General features: G+C 39.1%; 1 protein-coding gene across 4 annotated transcripts in view; it reads right to left on the bottom strand.

The window, feature by feature from the left end:
- The window catches only part of FANCI (FA complementation group I), an 86,417-nt gene that overhangs the window by 21,481 nt on the left and 43,771 nt on the right, over positions 1 to 21,165 (bottom strand). For all 4 annotated transcript variants that reach the window (XM_004763759.2, XM_045067123.1, XM_045067122.1 and 1 more), the window contains 6 exons: positions 12,762 to 12,892; positions 12,222 to 12,292; positions 10,028 to 10,142; positions 8,622 to 8,744; positions 6,839 to 6,907; positions 643 to 744 (listed from right to left, as the gene is read on the bottom strand). In XM_004763759.2, the coding sequence (XP_004763816.1) occupies positions 643 to 744; positions 6,839 to 6,907; positions 8,622 to 8,744; positions 10,028 to 10,142; positions 12,222 to 12,292; positions 12,762 to 12,892 (611 nt within the window). The remainder of the gene's footprint in view (positions 1 to 642; positions 745 to 6,838; positions 6,908 to 8,621; positions 8,745 to 10,027; positions 10,143 to 12,221; positions 12,293 to 12,761; positions 12,893 to 21,165) is intronic.

A 21,165-nucleotide genomic window follows, 5' to 3' on the forward strand; every position in this document is an offset into this window, starting at 1 on the left:
ATGTTGAGGGCATCTTTAGAAGACCAACAGAGCATCTCCATCTCATGGCACATACAAGAAGACCCATTTATGAAGGCAGGATCTGACAACTTAGAGACCACTTCCCTCCCAGGTCACGAGCTCTAAGTTACTTGGGATAGTGAAGTTTCAGTTTTCATCTCTTTTCCCTGTCTCTCTGAGGCTAGAGCACAAGAACAGAAAAACAACCTATCCCAGTTCCCCTGAAGGTTCGAGAATGCCAATTCTAGCTCAGCATAAATCATACACTCCCCGCCTCCAACTAATGAAACAGGTTCCCTGGGTTCATCTGCTACTGGGTGACCTTCATTCCCCATTCCAAAGTATATTTTAAGTATATTATATAGTCAAAGAGTCATAAGTGGGAGACAAAATGCTCCTTGGGGGAAGTGATGGATGTCTTGATTCAGTAAAGTGCTGACGCAGAGCTATCTTACTGACAAATCCAACATGGTGATGGATCAGGAAAGCTAAGGAGGGACGATTTAAGAGTAAAATTTCATTGGGAGAACCGGAAGAGTGCTTTCAGGAAAGAGGTCTCTCCTGAAGACTGCCTCTATCAACAAGGTTGATGTTTTCACTTAACAGTAAAAATAATGGTTATAGACGGACCAAAAGACTCACCAGTGGTTCTTGGAGAGAGATCTGATCTCCTTTGGTCAAAATACAAGCTTCTAATTTCAGAGGCGGCAGCACATCAGGTTCTGGTTCATAGAACTGTTTTAACTACATATGGTAATGAAAAAAAGACACCACGGCTCATGAATGCTTTTCACTTCTTTCACTGGTCGAACTAATGGTACCTTTAAAGTCCAATACCTTCTAAGATGTATTTCCCAAGTGTCCAAAGAACAATGTAGCAAAATTTGTGTTGCTTGGCCTCAAGCATGTCCTTTACCCTTGCTTCAGGCATCATGTGAGATATTCTTTCCTACTCCATTTCCACTAACTCTCCAAAACACATCGCACACTCTCACACCAATTTGTAAACCTGCATAAGCAATCAGCATTTTCAGTATAGCTTGATAGTTAAGTAGAGGCTCCAGAGTCAGAATGGCTGAGTCCAAGTCCCAGGACAACCACTTATTAATAATTTTGATAAAAGCATCCATGCCTTGGTTCCTCATCTGTGACGTGAGATTATTATTACTATAAACCAATAAGGCTGTATAAGGATTCAACATGCTTACACATGGAAAGTGCTGGAAAACAAACAAACAAACAAACCCAAACTCGCTACTTAGCACATAATAGTGCTCAAGAAACAATAGCCATTATTTTTCTTCTTTTTACTTTTGAAGTCTGCACACTCTTACTGGCCCATATACTAACCTGAGTTGGGAAGCACTGTTCTATGGTTTCATCACAATTTTTTTTTTGCTTGTTAAGTGTGTGAATGTTGATGAACTGATTATTACAGTTTGAAATGTACACTATAGTTAACAGGATATAAATTTTTGAGGCCCAAAGGAAAGCTTTTGATAAACAGTATAGTACCTTCCAAATATTTCTACACATCTGAGATCTTAACTTCAAAGGCAGCTTCTTCGGTAGAACTATAACAAAACAAAGGCATACAGAAGTGGGGGAAAAGGGAGAGAAAAAGAACTTTCATTTTTAGCAAGATGGTAGACAAGGCATCTGGAGAAACCCTCCTGGCAGAGAACAATTTAAAAAATTGTATTAAAAATTTTAAATAGATAGCTAAAATGATGAGAAAATGAGAGAAGTCCTCAGACATCTGTTTATATTAGAAAATGTCATAAAGTATGATTCTAGCAACTACATGAACTGAACTCTGAAACTGGTGTTAAGGCAGCACCTCCCAATCCTGGAGGCCGACAGCTATAGTTGTAAGGTTCAGGGACCTGAAGACGAAGCCTAGGCCGGCCCTCATGGGGGAAAGGCTGAATCAGAGAACCTCACACAAAGCTGGAATTCTCAAAAGGAGATATCCTTTATGGATAAGCCTTAAAAAAATAAATCTACCATATGGAAAAGGCTGGTAAGGATATGTACCTAAATGAGCCTTGACTTTAAGTAGAAAAGGGAAAAAGCCGCCCCACCCCCAGGAATTTCTAACCATAAGCTAGTCTCCAAATGTAGTTTGGGCTAGAATTCACATCACTTCTGTGGTCTGAAGAAAAAATAAGCCAAAAATTCAAAGTTTAAAGAAACATAGCACATACCTCCCAAAAAAGGGAAGAGAAGGAGGAAGAGAAATAACTAGATAATTTCAAATTTTATACAAACTAGAAAAAGAGGAAACAGTCCTCAGTCATTTTAACAGATGTTAATAATCATTTAGGTCATATTAAACCAAGAAGTTCAGTATGAGAAATAAAAATTACAGGCCATTCTCTTATAAACATATATGTAAAAATTCTAAATGAAATACTAGTAAGCTGAATCCAATAATGTATAAAAAAAAAATCAGAATCAGTTTGGGTTTATCTTGGGGAGTGCAATGTTGGTTTACAAGATCAACTAATACAAATCACCATAGTAACACATTAAAAAAAAACATATGGTCATTTCAATAGATACAAAAATGCATTTGCCAAAATTTAAGACACATTCAAGAGTAAAACAACAGATCTGAAATGGCAGAAGAAAAAAGTAAACTTGAAAACAGATTATGAGAGAATATCACATCTGAAGGGTCAAAAATACTGAACAAAAATGAATCAAATCTCAAAGCTCTGTGGAACAAAATCAGGCATTTCAATATACATACAACTGAAGTCCCAGAATGAAAGGAGAGGGGCGGAAAAAATATTTGATGAGATAATGAGTGAACATTTCTTCAATTTGGTGAAAAGAATCAACTTATAGGGACGATGGGTGGCTCAGTTGGTTAAGCAGCTGCTTTCAGCCCAGGTCATGATCCCAGTGTCTTGGGATCCCACATCGGGCTCTCATCGAGTCCCACATTGGGCTCCTTGCTTGGCAGGGAGCCTGCTTCTCCCTCTGCCTCTACCTGCCACCCTGTCTGCCTGTGCTCACTCTTGCTCCTCTCTCTCTCTCTGACAAATAAATAAATAAATAAAATCTTTAAAAAAAAAAAAAAAGAATCAATTTATAGATCCCATGAAGCTTAATGAACTCAAATAGAAATATAGAAAGAATCACATGTAAACATACAAACTCTTAAGACCCTAAGACAAGGAGAAAAATCTTGAAAGGAGCAAGAGAAAAATGACATAGAAAATACAGAAACCAAAGACACGGTAATTGGTTCACTCAGGAATTGGCTCCTTGAGAAACAATGGAAACCAGAAGGCACTGGAATGATACACGCAAAGTACCAAAAGAAAACACTGTCAACTAAGAATTCTATTTCCAGTGAAACTATGCTTCAAAAATGAAGGCAAAATGATGTATTTCTATATAGATGAAAACTGAGAGAAGTTCCCGCCAGCAGACCTGAACAGCAGAAATACTAAAAAATGTTTTTCAGGCTGAAAGGAAGGTACTGAAGATGGTAAAGCTGAGTACACAGAATGAAGAACATCAACAATGGTAAGAAGCTGGTAGGTATGACAGAATGTGTCTGCACTACTTTTTCTCTTAATTTCTATAGAAGACATAATATAACTATTTATAATAAAATACAACACCATCTTGCTGGGATTTCAATATAGATACAGTTACATATACATAACATAGATATAACACAGACATAGTTAACATCTGTAACGTGTTATGACCATATCATAAAGGCCGGAGGATGGATCGAAGTCCCTATATTTTACTGGAAATGTATCATTATTAACCTAAATATAAAGTAATAAATTAAAGATGCACACTGTAACCTCCAGAGCAAAATTAAAAATACATTAAGAGGGGCGTCTGGGTGGCTCAGGGGTTTGAGCGTTTGACTCCTAGTTTCGGCTCAGGTCACGATCTCATGACCAACCCCACGTTGGGCTCTGTGCTCAACAGAAAGTCTGCTTGAAGATTCTCTCTGTACCCCCCACTTGATTTCTCTCATGCGTGTTCTTGCTAAATAAAGAAATCTTTGAAAAGAATTTAAAAATTAAACTATAGTTAAAAAGTCCATAAAAAATAAAATAGCAAAATATCAGACCTAAATCCAACCATAACAATAATCACATTAAATGTGAATCGACTAGACACTGCCATCCAGAGGGGTATCATATTGGATTAAAAATGCAAGATCTTTGCTTTCACTTCTTTTGGGTATATACCCAGAGGGGAAATGCCGGATCAAATGGTAATTCTGTTTAATTCTTTTCAAGAACTGGGGCGCCTGGGTGGCTCAGTGGGTTAAGCCGCTGCCTTCGGCTCAGGTCATGATCTCAGGGTCCTGGGATCGAGTCCCACATCGGGCTCTCTGCTCAGCGGGGGGCCTGCTTCCCTTCCTCTCTCTCTGTGATCTCTTCCCTTCCTCTCTCCTACTGTGATCTCTCTCTGTCAAATAAATAAATAAAATCTTAAAAAAAAAAAAAAAAAATTCTTTTCAAGAACTGCCATACTTTTTTCCACAGCAGCTATACCATTCTCCCTTACCACCATTAATGCACAAGGGTTCCGATTTCTCTATACACACCCCACCACCTGTTATTTTTCACTTTGATAGTAGCCATCCTAATGGTGTGAAGTGGTGTCTCACTGTGGTTGTGATTTGCATTTTCCTAGTCATTAGTGACATTGAGCATCTTTTCCTGTGTTTATTGGCTATTTGGGTATATATATATTTTGGATGAATGTGTATTCAAGGCCTTTGCGCATTTTTTAATTAGGTTGTTTTTGTTGTTGTTGAGTTGTAGGAGTTCTTTTTATACCCTAGATATTAATCTCTTATCAGATAGGATTTGTAAATATTTTCTCTCATCCTGTGGACTGCCTTTACACTCTGTAGACAGTGCTGACTACACAAAAGTTTTTAATTCTAGTGAAGACTATTTTTTTCTTTTGCTACCTGTTCTTCGGTCAATGTCCAAGAAATCATTAACAAATCCAATGTCATAAAGCCTTTCCCTTATATTTTAGGAAGTTTAAAATTTTAGCTATTAATGTTTTGGTCTTTGATCATACTGGGTTAATTTTTGTACAGTGTAAAGTAAGAACCCAAATTCATTTTCAGAAAAGTGAACATCCAATTTTCAAAACATCATTTATTGAAAAGATTCTCCTTGTCTTTAATCTGGTGTTTTTTTACATGAGGTTTTTCATGCCTGGGCTCTTGAGCCAAGAAGATCTGAGTTCAAATCCCAGTTCTGCCATTTACTATCTATGGGATCTTGGACAAATTACTTAACCCTTCAGAATCTAAAATGGAGGTAACAATTTTTATTTCACAGGGTTTTGTAGGATCAAATGACATCACCCATCTACAGTGCCTCCTACACAACCAGCCCTCTCTATGATGCAGTAGGTATTGTTGTTATTATCAGTACATAAAGCATCCGGAACTCTGTTAGGGAAGTTACCAAGAAGATGTGACCACCAGTTTACCTATGAGCTGGATGTGGGGGATCAGCGGTCCTCACCTCCCTCCCCTCCCCCATCCTCAGAATGCGGGTTCTGCTTGCCTTTCCTGCTCCCAGCGGCCACTCCAAGGACACGGCCTTGAGACGGGTTAGGGCCGTCTATTGAGTTAGGGCCTCTATTTAGCCTTTTACGATGTGGCAGATTTCTGTGCGCATAGACACACTGGTCTTGCTGCTTTCCAAGAAAAGTCTCACGTGTTAAATTCTTGCTGTTTCTTAAAACTGCTACCTACCAACCCGGAGCGGCCTGCCTCTCTTGCTAGTCTCTCCCTGCCCTCTGAACATAAAGGCCAGTTTCAGATTATACCCGGGGAGCTCTGTGAGGGTTACGAGCCAACAAACTCTCAATATATAAAAAGATTCAAATACCATACAATAAAATATCATTTAGCCATAAAAGGGAATAAAGTACTGATAGATGCTATAATATGGATGAACCGTGAAAACATTAAGTGAAAGACATGAGTCACGAAAGACCATGTATTGTATGATTCCATTTATAAGAAATGTCTACAATATGCAATTCTGTAAAGACAGAAAGCAGATTAGTGGTTGCTTAGGGCTAGGTGGGTGGGAGAAAGATGAGAAAATTAGGGGTGGTAGTTAAAGGCTGTGAGGCTTCTGGGGTGATGAAATGTTCCAGAATTTATTGTGGTGATGGTTGGACAATTCTATGAATACGGTAAAAACCAATGAGTTGTACACTTTAAATGGGTGAACTGTAAGGAACAGAAATTATTTCTCAATAAAGCAATTGCAAAAAAGACTTAAATAATGCTTAACAAGTAAATATTCAGGATAAGAGGTCTTATTTATGCCAAATATTCTCCAGCTGAATTCTTCTCATTGTGATCATCCTATGAAATATTTCTAAATCTAAAAATCTTTTTTAAACTGAAAAGTACAGAAAATAACCTAAAGACACCCATGGATCTGTAGACCAGATTTAACATGTCCATATTTTACTACATTTGCTTCAGATCTCTCTTTTCTTTTTAGAAGTAAAACGAACAGACACAGCTGCTGGTAGCCCTTATACACATGGTTCTTTAAAGCGTCCTTCTGACTCAGGGTGCACACCATTAAGTGGGAGGATAACTGTTAAGATGATGGCAACAGGGCGGAGAGATAAGTGGTAATTAAAATAAAACATCATGACAGCATTACATACCCAGGCATGTTCACAGTGTACTAACCAGCGAACTCTTTGGGAATTCTACTTTGAAAAGTCTGGAAAATGTCCATCATCTCTCCATGCCTTATTATCTATTCTGTATATCCAGAAAACCAAAAATATGCATTACCTGTGAAAGTAGAGTCTGCATGATTGAATTAGCCAGCTGAGAGTTCCTTCGAAGGACGTCATAGAACCCCTGAGAGGAGACCAACAGTAAGCTCTTTAACAGATACACTAGTGATATGAACAATCACAAATTTAAAACAATACTCCTCCTCTACCTTATTCTCAATTCTTTGAAAAACACTGAGACCATATTTGAAGGAGAAATGATTCAGGAAGTTTAGAGTATTTGCCTGAAAAGAGATCTCTGATCACTGAGAACTGGATTAATATACTGACCATAACTGTTGCAATTTTTAAACAGTAGGTCACTTCTGGCTTTGGAGTCCTCTGCTCCTTTATGGGGAAGAATCTCCCAAGCTTCATTCTTTTCTCCATCCTTCATTAAGTCTTCCCATCTAGGACATTACATCCACTTAAGTTTCCAGTACTTTGAAAGTGTCTCCTGGCCCTAAGCAGCCTAATGCAAATGACTGTGGTATTTCTTCCCGTCCAGAATTTCCCAGTCATAGTTTAAAACTACTTAAATTAAGGGGCACCTGGGTGACTCACTCAGTTAAGCACTCGACTCCAGACTTCGACTCAGGTCATGATCTCAGGGTTGTGAGATCGAGCGCCATGTCAGGCTCTGCACTGGGTATAGAGTCTGCTTAAGATCTTCTCTCCCTCTTTCTCTCCCTCCCTCTGTACCCACTCCCCGCCAAAAAAAAAAAAAAACAATTTAAATTAAAACCCTGGGGAAAACTTTCTTTTTGGAACCAGGAAAAGATTGTACAGTTCATCTTTGAGAAAAAGCAAATGAGAGTTGATCCCCCAAAAATTTTCTTAAGGAAAAGACACAGAAGAAAATTATCCCTAAGTTTTCTACTAATGTATAATGATAAAAGACACTTGTGGTCTTGGCACAAAAATCTGTCGATGTAATCAAGAAATAGTATACAGGTAGAAACAGACTTAGTACGCATAAAGAAGGCAATACTGTCTGGACAAGTGATTAACCTGGAGAAAAGATAACTCCTTATATATTATAGCAAGACCGATTTCAGATGGACTAAGCAGATAAACAAAATAGGAAAAAACTAGAAGAAATATTAGTGAATATTCACTGGAAAGCTATGGACTCTTCACACATAAAAATAACATATCTTAAAGGAAAAGATCAATAGATTTAAACAACCAAAAATTAGTATTTTTGTACGAAAAGTATCATCATCATTGTCATCACCACCACCACCAAGAATGGCAATCTGGCCTACACTTGCAACAAAGTTGACCACTAGTGTTAATATCAATATATAAAAAGTTTTTACAAACTGATGATGTATCATCTTTAATGATAAATGAATACCAATATCCTAACAGATCAGTCTACGATCCTTATCAAGTTAATTTTTTAAATTTGGAGCTAGATAAGGGCAGGGATTCTTTTTTGCACATGGATGACTGCAGAAAAGTCAAAATAATAGGTCTGAGACTTATCCTTAGTAAAGCCTGCTTGCAAGGCTGGCCCTTGGTGGGCAGCTGGGAATCTGGGAATAAAGAGTCTTCTACACGGACACAAAGTCTTTCCTAAATAACAGGTTTATTGTGCGTAAACTGTACAATGTGGTTTATGCTCAGTATCTTGATTTTCTTCTGGGTGTTTGGAATTTTGGCTAGCCATTACAAACTACCAATCCTAATTGCATCAAACAAGAGTGAACTACACTTTTATATCAGAAAAAATTTTACGAAAATAAAAAGGATTATTAGTTCAGGTTTGCTACGTTCTTTCCATTCTGATTTACCTCGTAAAGCATAAGTCGAACATCAGCCTGCTGACCTAAGCATCTCCTCAAACTATCCATGATCTCAAGGCAAAAGGCTTCATTGGCAACAGAGTTGTAACGGCTGTGGACATCCACATGGACCTGAGAGGAGGAGAGGACAGTTCACCAAATTAATTTTCTTAAAGCAGGTAAAATGACGCTCTATTCTTGGTCAGAAACTTAGACTTAGCTTTCCTCGCATGCCAAAACCCCGGACTGAGGCCAGCCTTACAATTATCACAAGACTATGGTAAGTGCCACTCTTACTCTGGTTTAGAATAAGAATTTTCAAACATTTTACCATTAACTCTTGTCCGTCCCTTAAGGTCTTCCTTGACAAAGTCAGCTGCTTATTAGGAAGGCACACAGATGATTTCACGCCACGAGAATCCAGGAGTCGTAATATACTTAGTTTTACTTAAAAGGCCTAAAATGCTACCTTTAAATTTCTTTAATAGTTGGTAGAATCTAGATCTTTTTGCTTCCACAAAATCCCAAGAGGTTTAGAGGTGGGTAATTTTTAGATTAGAAATGGACAACAGGCGCCTGGGTGGCTCAGTGGGTTAAGCCTCTGCCTTTGGCTCAGGTCATGATCTCAGGGTCCTGGGATCAAGGCCCACATCTGGCTCTCTGCTCAACGGGAAGCCTGCTTCCCCGATCTCTCTGCCTGCCTCTCTGCCTACTTGTGATCTCTCTATCAAATAAATAAATAAAATCTTAAAAAAAAAAAATCTTTAAAAAAAAAAAAAGAAAAAGGAAATGGACAAGACAAAGAATTACAGCCCTTGTTTGATTTACATAAGAAATCCAGTGGCTGTAGCCGGAGACTCCTAATCCTTACTCCAGGCCTGTCTGAGGTAGTGCATTCTGAGCAGTCGAATCCCCACTCTCCCCGTCGCTACTTCTATATCCCTGTGCAAGTTATTTAACCTTCCTGGGCCTTAGTCTTCTCATCCTTAAGATGGGGATGCTGATAACAATACACTGATACACTGTGCTCCTAGTATTTAATCTGTGCCAATGTTATAAACAAAAGTCTTGTATAGCTACACTAGAATAAAGGATTCCTGATAAAACTGTCACATTAATTTGTTATTCAAAAGTCATATAGTACAAATTTAAGGTATAAAAACAATTTTATTGCTCTGAAATCTGGATTACCAAAAAAATTGTGAAAAGTTTTATTTCCTCAGATTACCAGGCTTACTAACAGTTCAGGTGCAAAGTACATAAACTACTAAAAAGAGGGATAATAACAGCATTTAAATGCAGACGCTCAGGTTCCAGATCATTTGTACAACCCGAACAGCAGGGGAAAGCACAGCCTGCACACCCCCAGCCCCTGGCCCCGACGCACGTCACCGTGCCGTGTGCACAGGGCTTACCTGGCTGACGCTGATGGACTGACTGCACTGAGAGGAAGACAAGCTACCGAGGACCTTAAAATTCTTCAGGAGCAGCAAAAAGCCAGCAACTGCAGATTTTCGGGCATCAAGCTGGCTAGCTCAGGAATAGACAGAGAGGTAGTTAACAAACAGCACTAAATTCACAGGAATAGGCTTTGGGGTCAGACAAATCCAGTTAGTTCTGTACAAGAAGGAATAAGTTATGGGACGCCTGGGTGGCTCAGTTGGTTGGGCAGCTGCCTTCGGCTCAGGTCATGATCCCAGCATCCTGGGATCGAGTCCCACATCGGGCTCCTTGCTTGGCAGGGAGCCTGCTTCTCCCTCTGCCTCTGCCTGCCACTCTGTCTGCCTGTGCTTGCTCTCGCTTCTCTCTCTATGACAAATAAAAAAAAAAAAAAAAAAAAAAATCTTTAAAGAAGGAATAAGTTATGAAGCACGGAGCAAAATAAAATGAATTTATATACTCAACATAAGCATCAGCTGTTCCTGGCAGTTAGTGGTAGAGGAATTCGGCTGATTTGCGCTCTCACAATCTACTCAACCCATGACACTATTTATACTTTCTTCTACGTGGGGAACGCCGAGAACAGAGTACTGAGAAGCTATCCAATGGGCCAATGACTGAAATATAAGTAGGAAATACCAAAGGGAATTGTTGATTTTCTGTGTCTGAAGGACTCCTCTCTTTCTTCACAGAGGAGTATAGTGCTTAGTGCCTTGTAAACCCTCCGTCCAGAAAAACAAGACACTCGTCTCCCTGACTTGTCTGACTCTCATCTGACTAATTCATGGAGGTGCTACGACAAAGCAATTTTGTTCTGACAGACACGCCTCTGGGTAAAGAATAACAAAAAACTGTCAGTTCTAGAAAACAGATAATTACTAGTTGTTCCCCAGGTATCCACAAATGCATTATAAAATAGCCAATGTGATACTGAACATCTCATATTCATTTATTTATTTATTTATTTTAATTTTATTTATTCATTTGACAGAGAGAGATCACAAGTAGGAAGAGAGGCAGGCAGAGAGAGAGAGAGAGAGGAGGAAGCAGGCTCCCCGCTGAGCAGAGAGCCCTATGTGGGACTCGATCCCAGGACCCTGAGATCATGACCCAAGCCGAAGACAGCGGTTTAACCCACTGAGCCACCCAGGCGCCCTATTTATTTATTTTTTAAAAAGATTTTATTTATTTATTTGGCAGACAGAGATCACAAGTAGGCAGAGAGGCAGGCAGAGAGAGAGGAGAAAGCAGGCTCCCCGCTGAGCAAAGAGCCCGATGTGGGGCTCGATCCCAGGACCCTGGGATCATGACCCGAGCCAAAGGCAGAGGCTTTAACCCACTGAGCCACCCAGGTGCCCCCTGAACATCTCATATTTAAAGTACCAAATATTTCTACCCATTACTGGTTTCACAACACTTTTTAGGAGGCAATATCATCATCTCTAGCTTATACACTAAGGAATTAAGGAAGAGAGATCCCGGAGGCAGTGGCTAAACCAAAAAACCTCACACTGCTTAACAGTTTATAAGGTCTACAGTCATTAGATCACAATTCTGATCAATGTTCACTAGAGTGAGTTTCCTGAATATTTTAAGGTGTTTCTCTCTCTCTCTTTTAAATCATTTTATTTATCTGACAGAGAGGGAACACAAGCAGGGGTAGTGGGAGAGGCAGAAGCAGGCTCTCCACTGAGCAAGGAGCCTGATACAGGGCTGGATCCCAGGACCCCAGGATCATGACCTAAGCCGAAGGCAGACACTTAACAACTGTGCCACCCAGGCGCCCCTGATATCTTCCTTTTCAGAACTATTGCCAGTTGGCACTAAACCTTGTCCTGAAGATTATTCTAAGGGTGTTAGCAGAGTACCTGAGATCAAACTTTGAATTCTAGCCCCATCAACCTCTGTTTGACTTTTGGAAAGTCACTTATCTTCTCTAAGATAGTTTCCTGATCTGCATAGTGGAAACTAATAATTCTGACTTTGTATGGTTACTCTGAAAACTGAATGAGAGAAGGAAGCCTGTACTCAGCACAGGCCTTGCTTGACGAAAGGTGTTCTGTTGGGTCAGATATCTACATGACCACCGTGAATGGGCCATATGAGGAGCTAGCAGAGAGGATGGTGTGTAACATCAGAAGGCTTTTACTTGCATGGGAGGCTCCATACCTGGCAAACATGGCTTTCCGAAGGACAAGTATCAAGGAGTCTCTCACTGACATACTGATTTTGAGAAGGGGCTGGAGGACAAAGAACAAGTGGGTAAACAAAACAAAACAAAACCCAAGTTTATTAGCCTTAGTTCATTTCTACCCAATACTTTTACACTGTGGCTTATATAAGGAAATTTAGTTCTATTTTTAAATACATGATTTGATATTTATTACACTTAGTAAGGACAATAGAATACACTGAAATACTAAATTTAAACCAATTATGAATGTCTTTAAACCTATTGTCCTCAATTTTCTGAGGGCTTTTCAATCACTTCACTAACTTGAAACTGAGTAAAAGAGAGAGAACTATGACAGGAAGAAGGGGTAAACTTGGAAATAGAGTCTAGCTCAGTGCTCCTGCCTTTTTAATACAAAACTTTATGCTTTAGAATCAGGGATACAGAATTTCTAGACTTATGAAGAATCACATAAGACTTTTGTTAGGTAGTTCAACCTCAGTCTTGTCGAGTTCCTTAGGAGTCAGAAGACTTACCTGTACTGCCTTCAGTAGCCCTTGTACAGTTTGAAGGGGCAGAAAGGAAAAATAATCAAAAGTTTCTGTGATTTTAGAAGAACAACTCTGAAGAACTAAGGGAGCGTACACGATGATACTGGAAAGCAGATCTGAAAAAGAGAATCTATAGTGAGTTGTCTCAAATAATAAAGATATTACAAGTAAAGGGAAAATAAATATGGGAAAAGAAATGGTAAAAAGTTTTTTGTTTCTAAATAAAATCTTGAAAAAAAAAAGTTTTTTGTTTCTTTTCCCAAATCAAGTATACTGCAAAATAAATTTCTACTAATCCTGTATCTTTTTCTCTGGTCAGTGTAACCAGAATACTTCAAACTTTCTTCTGTGATAATATTAAGACTACAAAAATTAATCTAAAAGAAGGGAATAAATCCAATATGCTGACAAGACAAGTAGCATACGACTTCCTATTTCCAAGCTAAAGTAAATCAACAAATATTTATGAACTTTTACTACATGTAATCACAGTATAGTCTTAACCATAAAACATGGTGTCTCTTCCTTCAAGAATTTTAATTTAGGTTAGGAGTCAAGAAAAATACATTTTGAAAGAACTGAAGAGGTAGATAACAGATCAACACCGAACATCTACTAACCCCAAACACAGTTTATTTCCTAGCAAATGTCAAAGCCTAAAGAGGAGCTCAAAGGAAGAGGAGACTATGACGGGTTGGTGTGCTTTAGGAAAATGAAGAGAAGAATTTAAGCTGGATTCTAAAAGAAGGCTGACATTGAGATCCACCAAGAACCAGAAAGGCCTGCTAGATATAAAGGGAAAAGCAGGAGGTAAACACGTAAAAGTACAGGACAAATTCAGAAAATGGTGGGAAATCTGTGGAGCCAGGGTGAAGGATACAGAAAAATAAGTAAGTGAAGTGAATGTTGAAAAGGCAGGACGGATCAAACTGTCAGGGACTTTAAGGGCCAGGATAAAGAGCTGATTGTTTAAAGGTGGCACTGGTGACTTCTGAGAGGTATTTTAGGAATACTTATCTGGTGGCGTATGCAGGCTGAGTTGCTGCAGAGAGAAGAGAAAGCAGGTTCATCAGCTGGAAGCTGTGATGACGGTCTAAGTGCAAGACTATGATTGCAAACTAGGTAACGGGAAGGGTGGGGAGAAAAGGTATAAAAATGAAGAAAAAATGAAGAGTAAGAGGGGAAAAAAGAGAACTTAGGTATCAAATATGTTGGAGAAGATAAAAAGGAATTCCAGCTTCTGGAACTTGGAGAACCAGGCTTCAAGTAATAGAAATACTGATAATCGAGAGGGGAATTTGTTTGAAGAAAACCTAAATAGAAATATCCAACAGGAATGGAGGCACTGAACTCAGGAAAGAAGACAATATTGATATAAAGATTTGGAAGCCATGTCTACCAAAGCCCACAAAAAATAACTGAAGCCATGAAAGTAGGCATAACGTCTATAAGGAAGAGAATGTATAAAAAGAGGAACAGACTTCTGCTTCCCACCATCATGGAATACTGGTGACCAGATTTTCCTCCCACTTCTTTTATTTTTAAACTTTTATTTGTCAGAGAGACAGAGAGGGCAAGTAAGCACAAGCAGTGGAAAGCAGCAGGCAGAGGGAGAAGCAGGCTTCTTGCTGAACAGGGAGCCTGATGTGGTACTTGATCCCAGGACCCTGGGATTGTGACCTGAGCTGAAGGCAGATGCTTAACTGACTGAGCAACCCAGGAGATCTATACTCCCACTTTAAACAATAATACAAAAGGTCAAATGTCGAGGGCGGATGCTCCAGGGGCCCGGAGATCCGGCAACCCCAGAGCTTTGCAAATGGTGCCTGGCGATTTGCCAGAAGGTGTGTCTAGAGTGACTGATCGTAAACAGGAAGTACTATCTATTGGCTGTTGAACTATTGCTATGCTGTGGGTACTTGGTAACAAGCTTAAGATTGGTGGATGCATATCACTGTCTATGCTGATTGGCTTAGCTTCCCTATATAAGCGATGGCAATATGAAATAAAGGAGCCTGCTTTTTTGAAACCCAACGGGACAGAGAGTCGTTATTATCGCTGCGGGACGGCAATAGTCAAATGATACTGACCAATATTTTTCAGATCCCAGACAGCAAGTAGTACAGGCCCATGATCCCTGAGAGAAAGGAAATGCACAGGGTGAGCCTTATGACTGCACCATCTTACTGCCTGGCAAGTCTCGAGGCAGCAGCACAGAGGGGAAACTCTGAGTCCAGTGGTTTTCCAATTTAAAGAGTTGGAGGGGGGCATTTGGGAAAGCTAAAGTGGTAAGAATTCACAGGGCAGAGTACTAGAAAGAAAAGAGATACATGGGAAGAAGGCTCTGGACAAGTGCAAGAAGCTCCCTTTATACGTCAACTGTGCTCTGGTAGGTGTATGACTGTGAGGAAGCTACAAAAGCCAAGGAAAGACTCACCAACAAGGAGCAGGAAGGTTTCTCAGAGGTCACAAAGGACAAGAAATTGCAGACACCTTCTAATAGATAAGATTCTATACTCAGAAAGATACAAATGTCTAAATATGAAAAATTTACTGGATGAGGGCAAGAGCGGAGGAAAAGATCACCGCAGAACAGAAGATTCGGGAACTGGAAGCTCTACCAATACAAATTATCTAAAATGAAACAGAGTAAAAAGGACTAAAAATGAAAATCTGTGAGCTATGTAACAACGTAAGGCACCCTACTACATACACAATGTTGTGGGGTTGGGGGTAGGGGTGGGAGATGAGTGTGCTGATGGGAGGGAGACAAAAGAGAAAAGTTTTTTGTTTTGTTTTTGTTTTTTTAAAGATTTTTATTATTTATTTGGCAAAGAGAGATACAGTGAGAGAGGGAACACCAGCAGGGGGAGTGGGCGAGGGAGAAGGAGGCCTCCTGTGGAGCAGGGAGCCTAATGCGGGGCTCGATCCCAGAACCCTGGGATCATGACCCAAGCCAAAGGCAGACACTTAACCACTGAGCCACCAGGTGCCCCAGAAAAAAGTTTTTGACGAAATAATCTCAAAATGTTCCAAACCCAGTGAAAACCATAAACCTGCATATCCAAGAAGCTTCACAAATTCCAACCACCAGAAACATGGAGAAAGCTATACTAAAGCATATCATAATTAAATTCCTTAAAACCACTGATATAGAGAAAATCTGAAAAGAAAAACTTATATAGAGAGGGAAAAGGATATGAATGAAAACTGACTTCATATTAGAAATGATGAAAACCAAAAGAATAGGAAAGGAACATCTTTAGAACACTAACAGGAAAAAAAAAAAACAACTGTCAATTCTATACCCAGCAAAAATATCTTTCAAAAAACTAACATTAAATGAAGACTTTCCGTGACATACAGAAGAACCCAACAATGGCACATCAAAAGTTAAAGGCAGTTAAGACAGAAAATGATACTGGATAGAAATCTGGAGCTAGGGGCACCTGCCTGGGTGGCTATCAGGTAAGCATTGGTCTTCAGCTTGGATAATGATCTCAGAGTGCCAGGATCACGGCCCACATTGGGCTCCCTGCTCAGCAGGGAGTCTGCTTCTCCTCTGCCCCTCACCCTGCTCGTGCTAATAAATAAATAAAATCTTAAAAGAAAGAAACAAAGAAAGATGTCTGGATCTACACAAAGAGGAAAGCACCAGAAATGGTAAATGCATGGGTAAAAATAAAAGACCTTTTAAAAAATTCTTGAAAGACAACTGACTGTTTAAAGCAAACATAACAATTCAGATATAACTCAAAAAACAGAGAAGTGAAATATACGAGAATCAAATCACAGGAGAGGAAATGGATGTATCCTGCTGAGGTATACCACTACTTAAAGGTGAACTGTAGTTAAGTTATAGATGTGCCATAAACCCTAAAGCAACCTAAAAGAAAACAAAACACAGGTAGAAGTAATCAAAAAAACATGGAATTGAAAAAAATTCAACCCAAAAGAACACAGAAAGGAGAAAAAAGGGATCCAAGTACAGATGGACAAAATAGGAAACAAAGAGCCAGATAATAATCACATTTTAAAAATCACATTAAATGCAAATGGTATGTCCCAATTTAAAGTCCAAGATGATCGGAAGAGATTAAAAAAGACACAATTGTATGTTGTCTACAAGAAACCCAGGTTAACTATAAAGATATAAATAAGTTAAAACTAAAAAGATGAAAAAAATATACCATGCTAACACAGACCAAAAGAAAATTGGAGAGAGGCACCGGGGTGGTACAGTGGGTTAAGCACCCGATTCTTGATTTCGGCTCAGGACGTCATCTCAGGGTCAGGAGATGAAGCTCTGCATGGGCTCTGTACTCAGCACAGAGTCTGCTTAAGATTCTCTCTCCCTGTCCCTCTGCCCCTCCCACTCAATGCTCTCTCTCTCTCAAATAAATAAATCTTAAAAAAGAAAGGAAGAAAGAGAACTGGAGAAGTTATAGTAATATTCAACGTAGACTTCAGAACAAATAATATTCCTAGGAACAAAAAAGATCATTTCATAATGATTAATAGGTCAATTAACCAAGGGGACATAACAATCCTAAATGAGTATATGTCCCTATTAACAAAGTTAAGATACATAAAGCTAGAACTGATAAAACTGAAAAAAGCAGACACATCTACAATTACAACGTCAGAGATCTCAACATTCCTCTCTTAATAATTAACAGAGGAAGTAGATGGAAAATCTGTAAGGATACAGAAGACTTGAATCATCTGATTTGAGTTATGGAAAACTGCACCTATTCTTTTCAAAAGCACAAAGAACATTTTTCAAAATAGGCCATATTCTGAGAATGAAACAAGTCTCAATAAATTTTTAATTTATTTTTTAAAAGATTTTATTTATTTATTTGACAGAGACACAGTGAGAGAGGTAGCACAAGCAGGAGTGGGAGAGGGAGAAGCAGGCTCCCCGAGCAGCAGGGAGCCCAATGCAGGGCTCAATCCCAGGACCCTGAGATCATGAAGCCGAAGGCAGAGGCTTAACCCACTGAGCCACCCAGGTGCTCCACTAATGCAATTTTTGATGGAAATTTACAGTTTTATGTTTGTATTAGGGGAAAAAAGTCTCAAATTAATGACCTAAGCTTATCTAACAACAACAAAAAAAGCATAGATTAAACCCAAAGGAAGCAGCAGAAAAGAAACAAAAAAGAGCAGAAATAAACTAAACTAAAAACAGAAACAAAAATTCAGTGAAACCAAAAGCTGTTTAAGATTTATAAAATTGATAAATCTTTTGCATCAGTGGTAAGAAGATGCACATAATGGTTCTCAGGAATAAGAAAAGGCACATTGATAAAGAACCTAGAGTCATTAAAAGGAATATTCTCAACAACTTTATGGCAATAAATTTAATAAATCAGATGAAATGGTTAAATTCCCTGAAAGACATAAACTACCAATGTTCACCCAGAAGACTTAGATAACTTAACAGACCTGTTTTTATTAAACAAATCTTAGTTAAAAGCCTTCACACAAATGAAAGGAAACTTGGAACATCAGGAAGGAAGAAAAAGCAATGTAAACATCCAGGTAAACAGACCAGAAAGGGCCAGATAGTAGCTATTTTAGGTTATGGGCCATATGGTATAAACAACAGCTACGCAACTCTGTTGATATAATGTAAAAGCAAGATAGAAGACACATCAATGATGAAGCCTGGCTATATTCCAATAAAACTATACTTTATAAACTCTGAAATCTAAATTTTTCGCATGATAGGAAATATTTTTCTTTTAATTTTTTTCAACCACTTACAAGAGCAAAATAAACCTAAAGCAAGCAAAAGGTAAGAAATTAGCAGAGGGATATCTGGGTGACTCAGTCTGTTAAGCATCCAGTTCTTGGTTTTGGCTCAGGTCACGATCTCAGGGTTATGGCATCAAGCCCTGTGTCAGGCTCTGAGCTCAGCACAGAGTCTACTTGAGACTTTTCCCCCCTCCTCTGCTCTTTCCCCTGCTTGTGTTTGCCCCTCCACCCCCCACCAAAAATGAAATTTTAAAAAAGAAGAAGAAATAAACAAAAATCAATGAAATTGCAAACAGAAAACAATGGAGAGCATTCAAACCAGAAGTTCGTTCGTTCTTTTGAAAGATCAGTAAAACAGCCAAGTCTCTAACCCAAACTGATGCAGAAAAAAATTATGGATATTAGGAAAGTTTTGATTTGCAAGTGACGTGGTTTCTATGTAGAAAATCCTAAAGAACTGCCAAAAAGCAGTTTTAACTAATAAAGCGGGTCTAGCAATATTACAGGACATACAATCAGTAGAATAAAGCAACCATTTCTACAAGCTACTGATTAACAATTAGAAATTGACATTTTAAAAAACATCGTGTACAATAGCATCAAAAAAATCAAATACTTAAGGATAAAGCTGACAAAAGATATGCAAGAACCATACTGAGGTCTACAAACACTGCTAGAAGAAATTAAAGATCTACATAAATGTAGAGATCCACTACATGGATGGGTTAGAAGATTCAATACTGTTAAGATGCCAATTGTCTCCCAAACTGATTGTAGATTCAAGGCAATTTCCATCAAAACGTGAGCAGGTCTTTTATGAAAACTGACAAGCCAATTCTACGACTTATTTGGAACTGCAGAGCACCTAGATTAGCCAAAAATATTTTGTAAAACAAAATTGAGAGATTTACACTACTTAGGACTTAATACGAAGGTATATTACTCAAGACAAAAACAGATCACTGGAACAGAAGATTCCTAAAACAGACCCACATATATGTGGTTGATTTCAGCAAAGATGCCAAGAGTCCATGGTAATGCCAAGATAATCTTTTTAAAAAATTGTTTGGAAACATAGTGATCCGAAGGGGCATGTGCGCCTGAATGTTTATAGCAGCAATGTCCACAACAGCCAAACTATGGAAAGAATCTAGATGTCCATCAACAGATGAACAGATATAGATATGAATAGAATAGAATAGATATGAATAGAAAAGAAGATGTGGTATATATACAATGGAATACTATGCAGCCATCAAAAGAAATGAAATCTTGCCATTTGCAATGATGTGGATGGAACTAGAGGGTATTATGCTGAGCAAAATAAGTCAATCAAAGAAAGACAATTATCATATGATCTCCCTGATATGAGGAATTAGAGAGGTAGAGTAGGGGGTTTGGAGGGTAGGGAAGGAAAAAATGAAACAAGATGGGATCCGGAGGGAGACAAACCATAAGAGACTCTTAATCTCACAAAACAGACTGAGGGCTGCTGGGGGGAGTGGGTTAGGGAGAGGGTGGTGGGGTTATGGACATTGGGGAGGGTATGTACTATGGTGAGTGCTGTGAAGTGTGTAAGCCTGACGACTCACAGACCTGTACCCCTGGGGCAAATAATACATTATACGTTAATAAAAATGATTAATAAAAAGAATTGTGTTGGAGCAACTGAATAAGCCAAAGGGCAGGGAGACTCTTCACACCATATATAAAATTTAACAAAAATGGATCATAGATCTAAGTATAAAAGCTATAACTAGTAAAAAATACAAGAAAAATCTTAGTGAATGTTAGCAATCTTCTGTTTAGGCAAGGACTCTTTAATACATGATACAAAAAGCAGGAAATGTAAAAAGTAACTGATAAATTGATAACTGATAAATTAAAAAAAACTCACTCTTCAAACAACATTGTTACAAACATGAAGTCAAACCACAGACTAGGAGAAAGTATTTACAACACACATCTGGGGGACCCAGGTGGCTCAGTTAGTTAAGAGTCTACCTTCGGCTCAGGTTGTGATCTCAAGGTTCTAGGATCAAACTCTGTATTGGGCTCTCCGCTCAGCAGGGAATCTGCTTTTCCCTCACTTTCCCGCTGTGCTCTCCCTCGTTCGCTCTCTCAGATAAATAATCTTAATAAAAAAAAAAAAAAAAGGCCGAAGATGGCAGAGGAATGGGCGAATCCTTTACAACCGGTCCCCTGAATTTAGCTAGAAATCTACCAAGCCACTCTGAACACCCAAGAAATCAGCCCGAGATTTAAGATTATACACATCTGGATCTCTATGGGGGCAGAGGACCATCAGTCAAGAGGTACAAAGGATGGAGCTGGGATTGCACAGGCAGATATTGGAGGATAAACAGAAGGGGGAGGGAGCCACCAGAAGCGAGCCACTGGAAAGTAATACCCCAGTGCAAAAGCGCCCGGTGCTTGGGGACCAGCGATAGCTTGGAGACCAGAGGCTGCAAGACTGAAAGGAACTGGTAACAGTGCTCAAACAGAACAAAGGGGGTTAAGGGACAAATGCTGGGACTGAGCAGCCAGAGGCATGGACCTAACCCCTGGGACCAGCCACAGCTGCCACCCAACTGCAACTGAGAGGACCGGCAAGGACTTGAGTCAG

This window comes from Mustela putorius, unplaced genomic scaffold, assembly GCF_011764305.1.
Source record: "Mustela putorius furo isolate JIRA1106 unplaced genomic scaffold, ASM1176430v1.1 tig00003875_pilon_pilon_pilon, whole genome shotgun sequence".
Taxonomy (NCBI): Eukaryota; Metazoa; Chordata; class Mammalia; order Carnivora; family Mustelidae; genus Mustela; species Mustela putorius.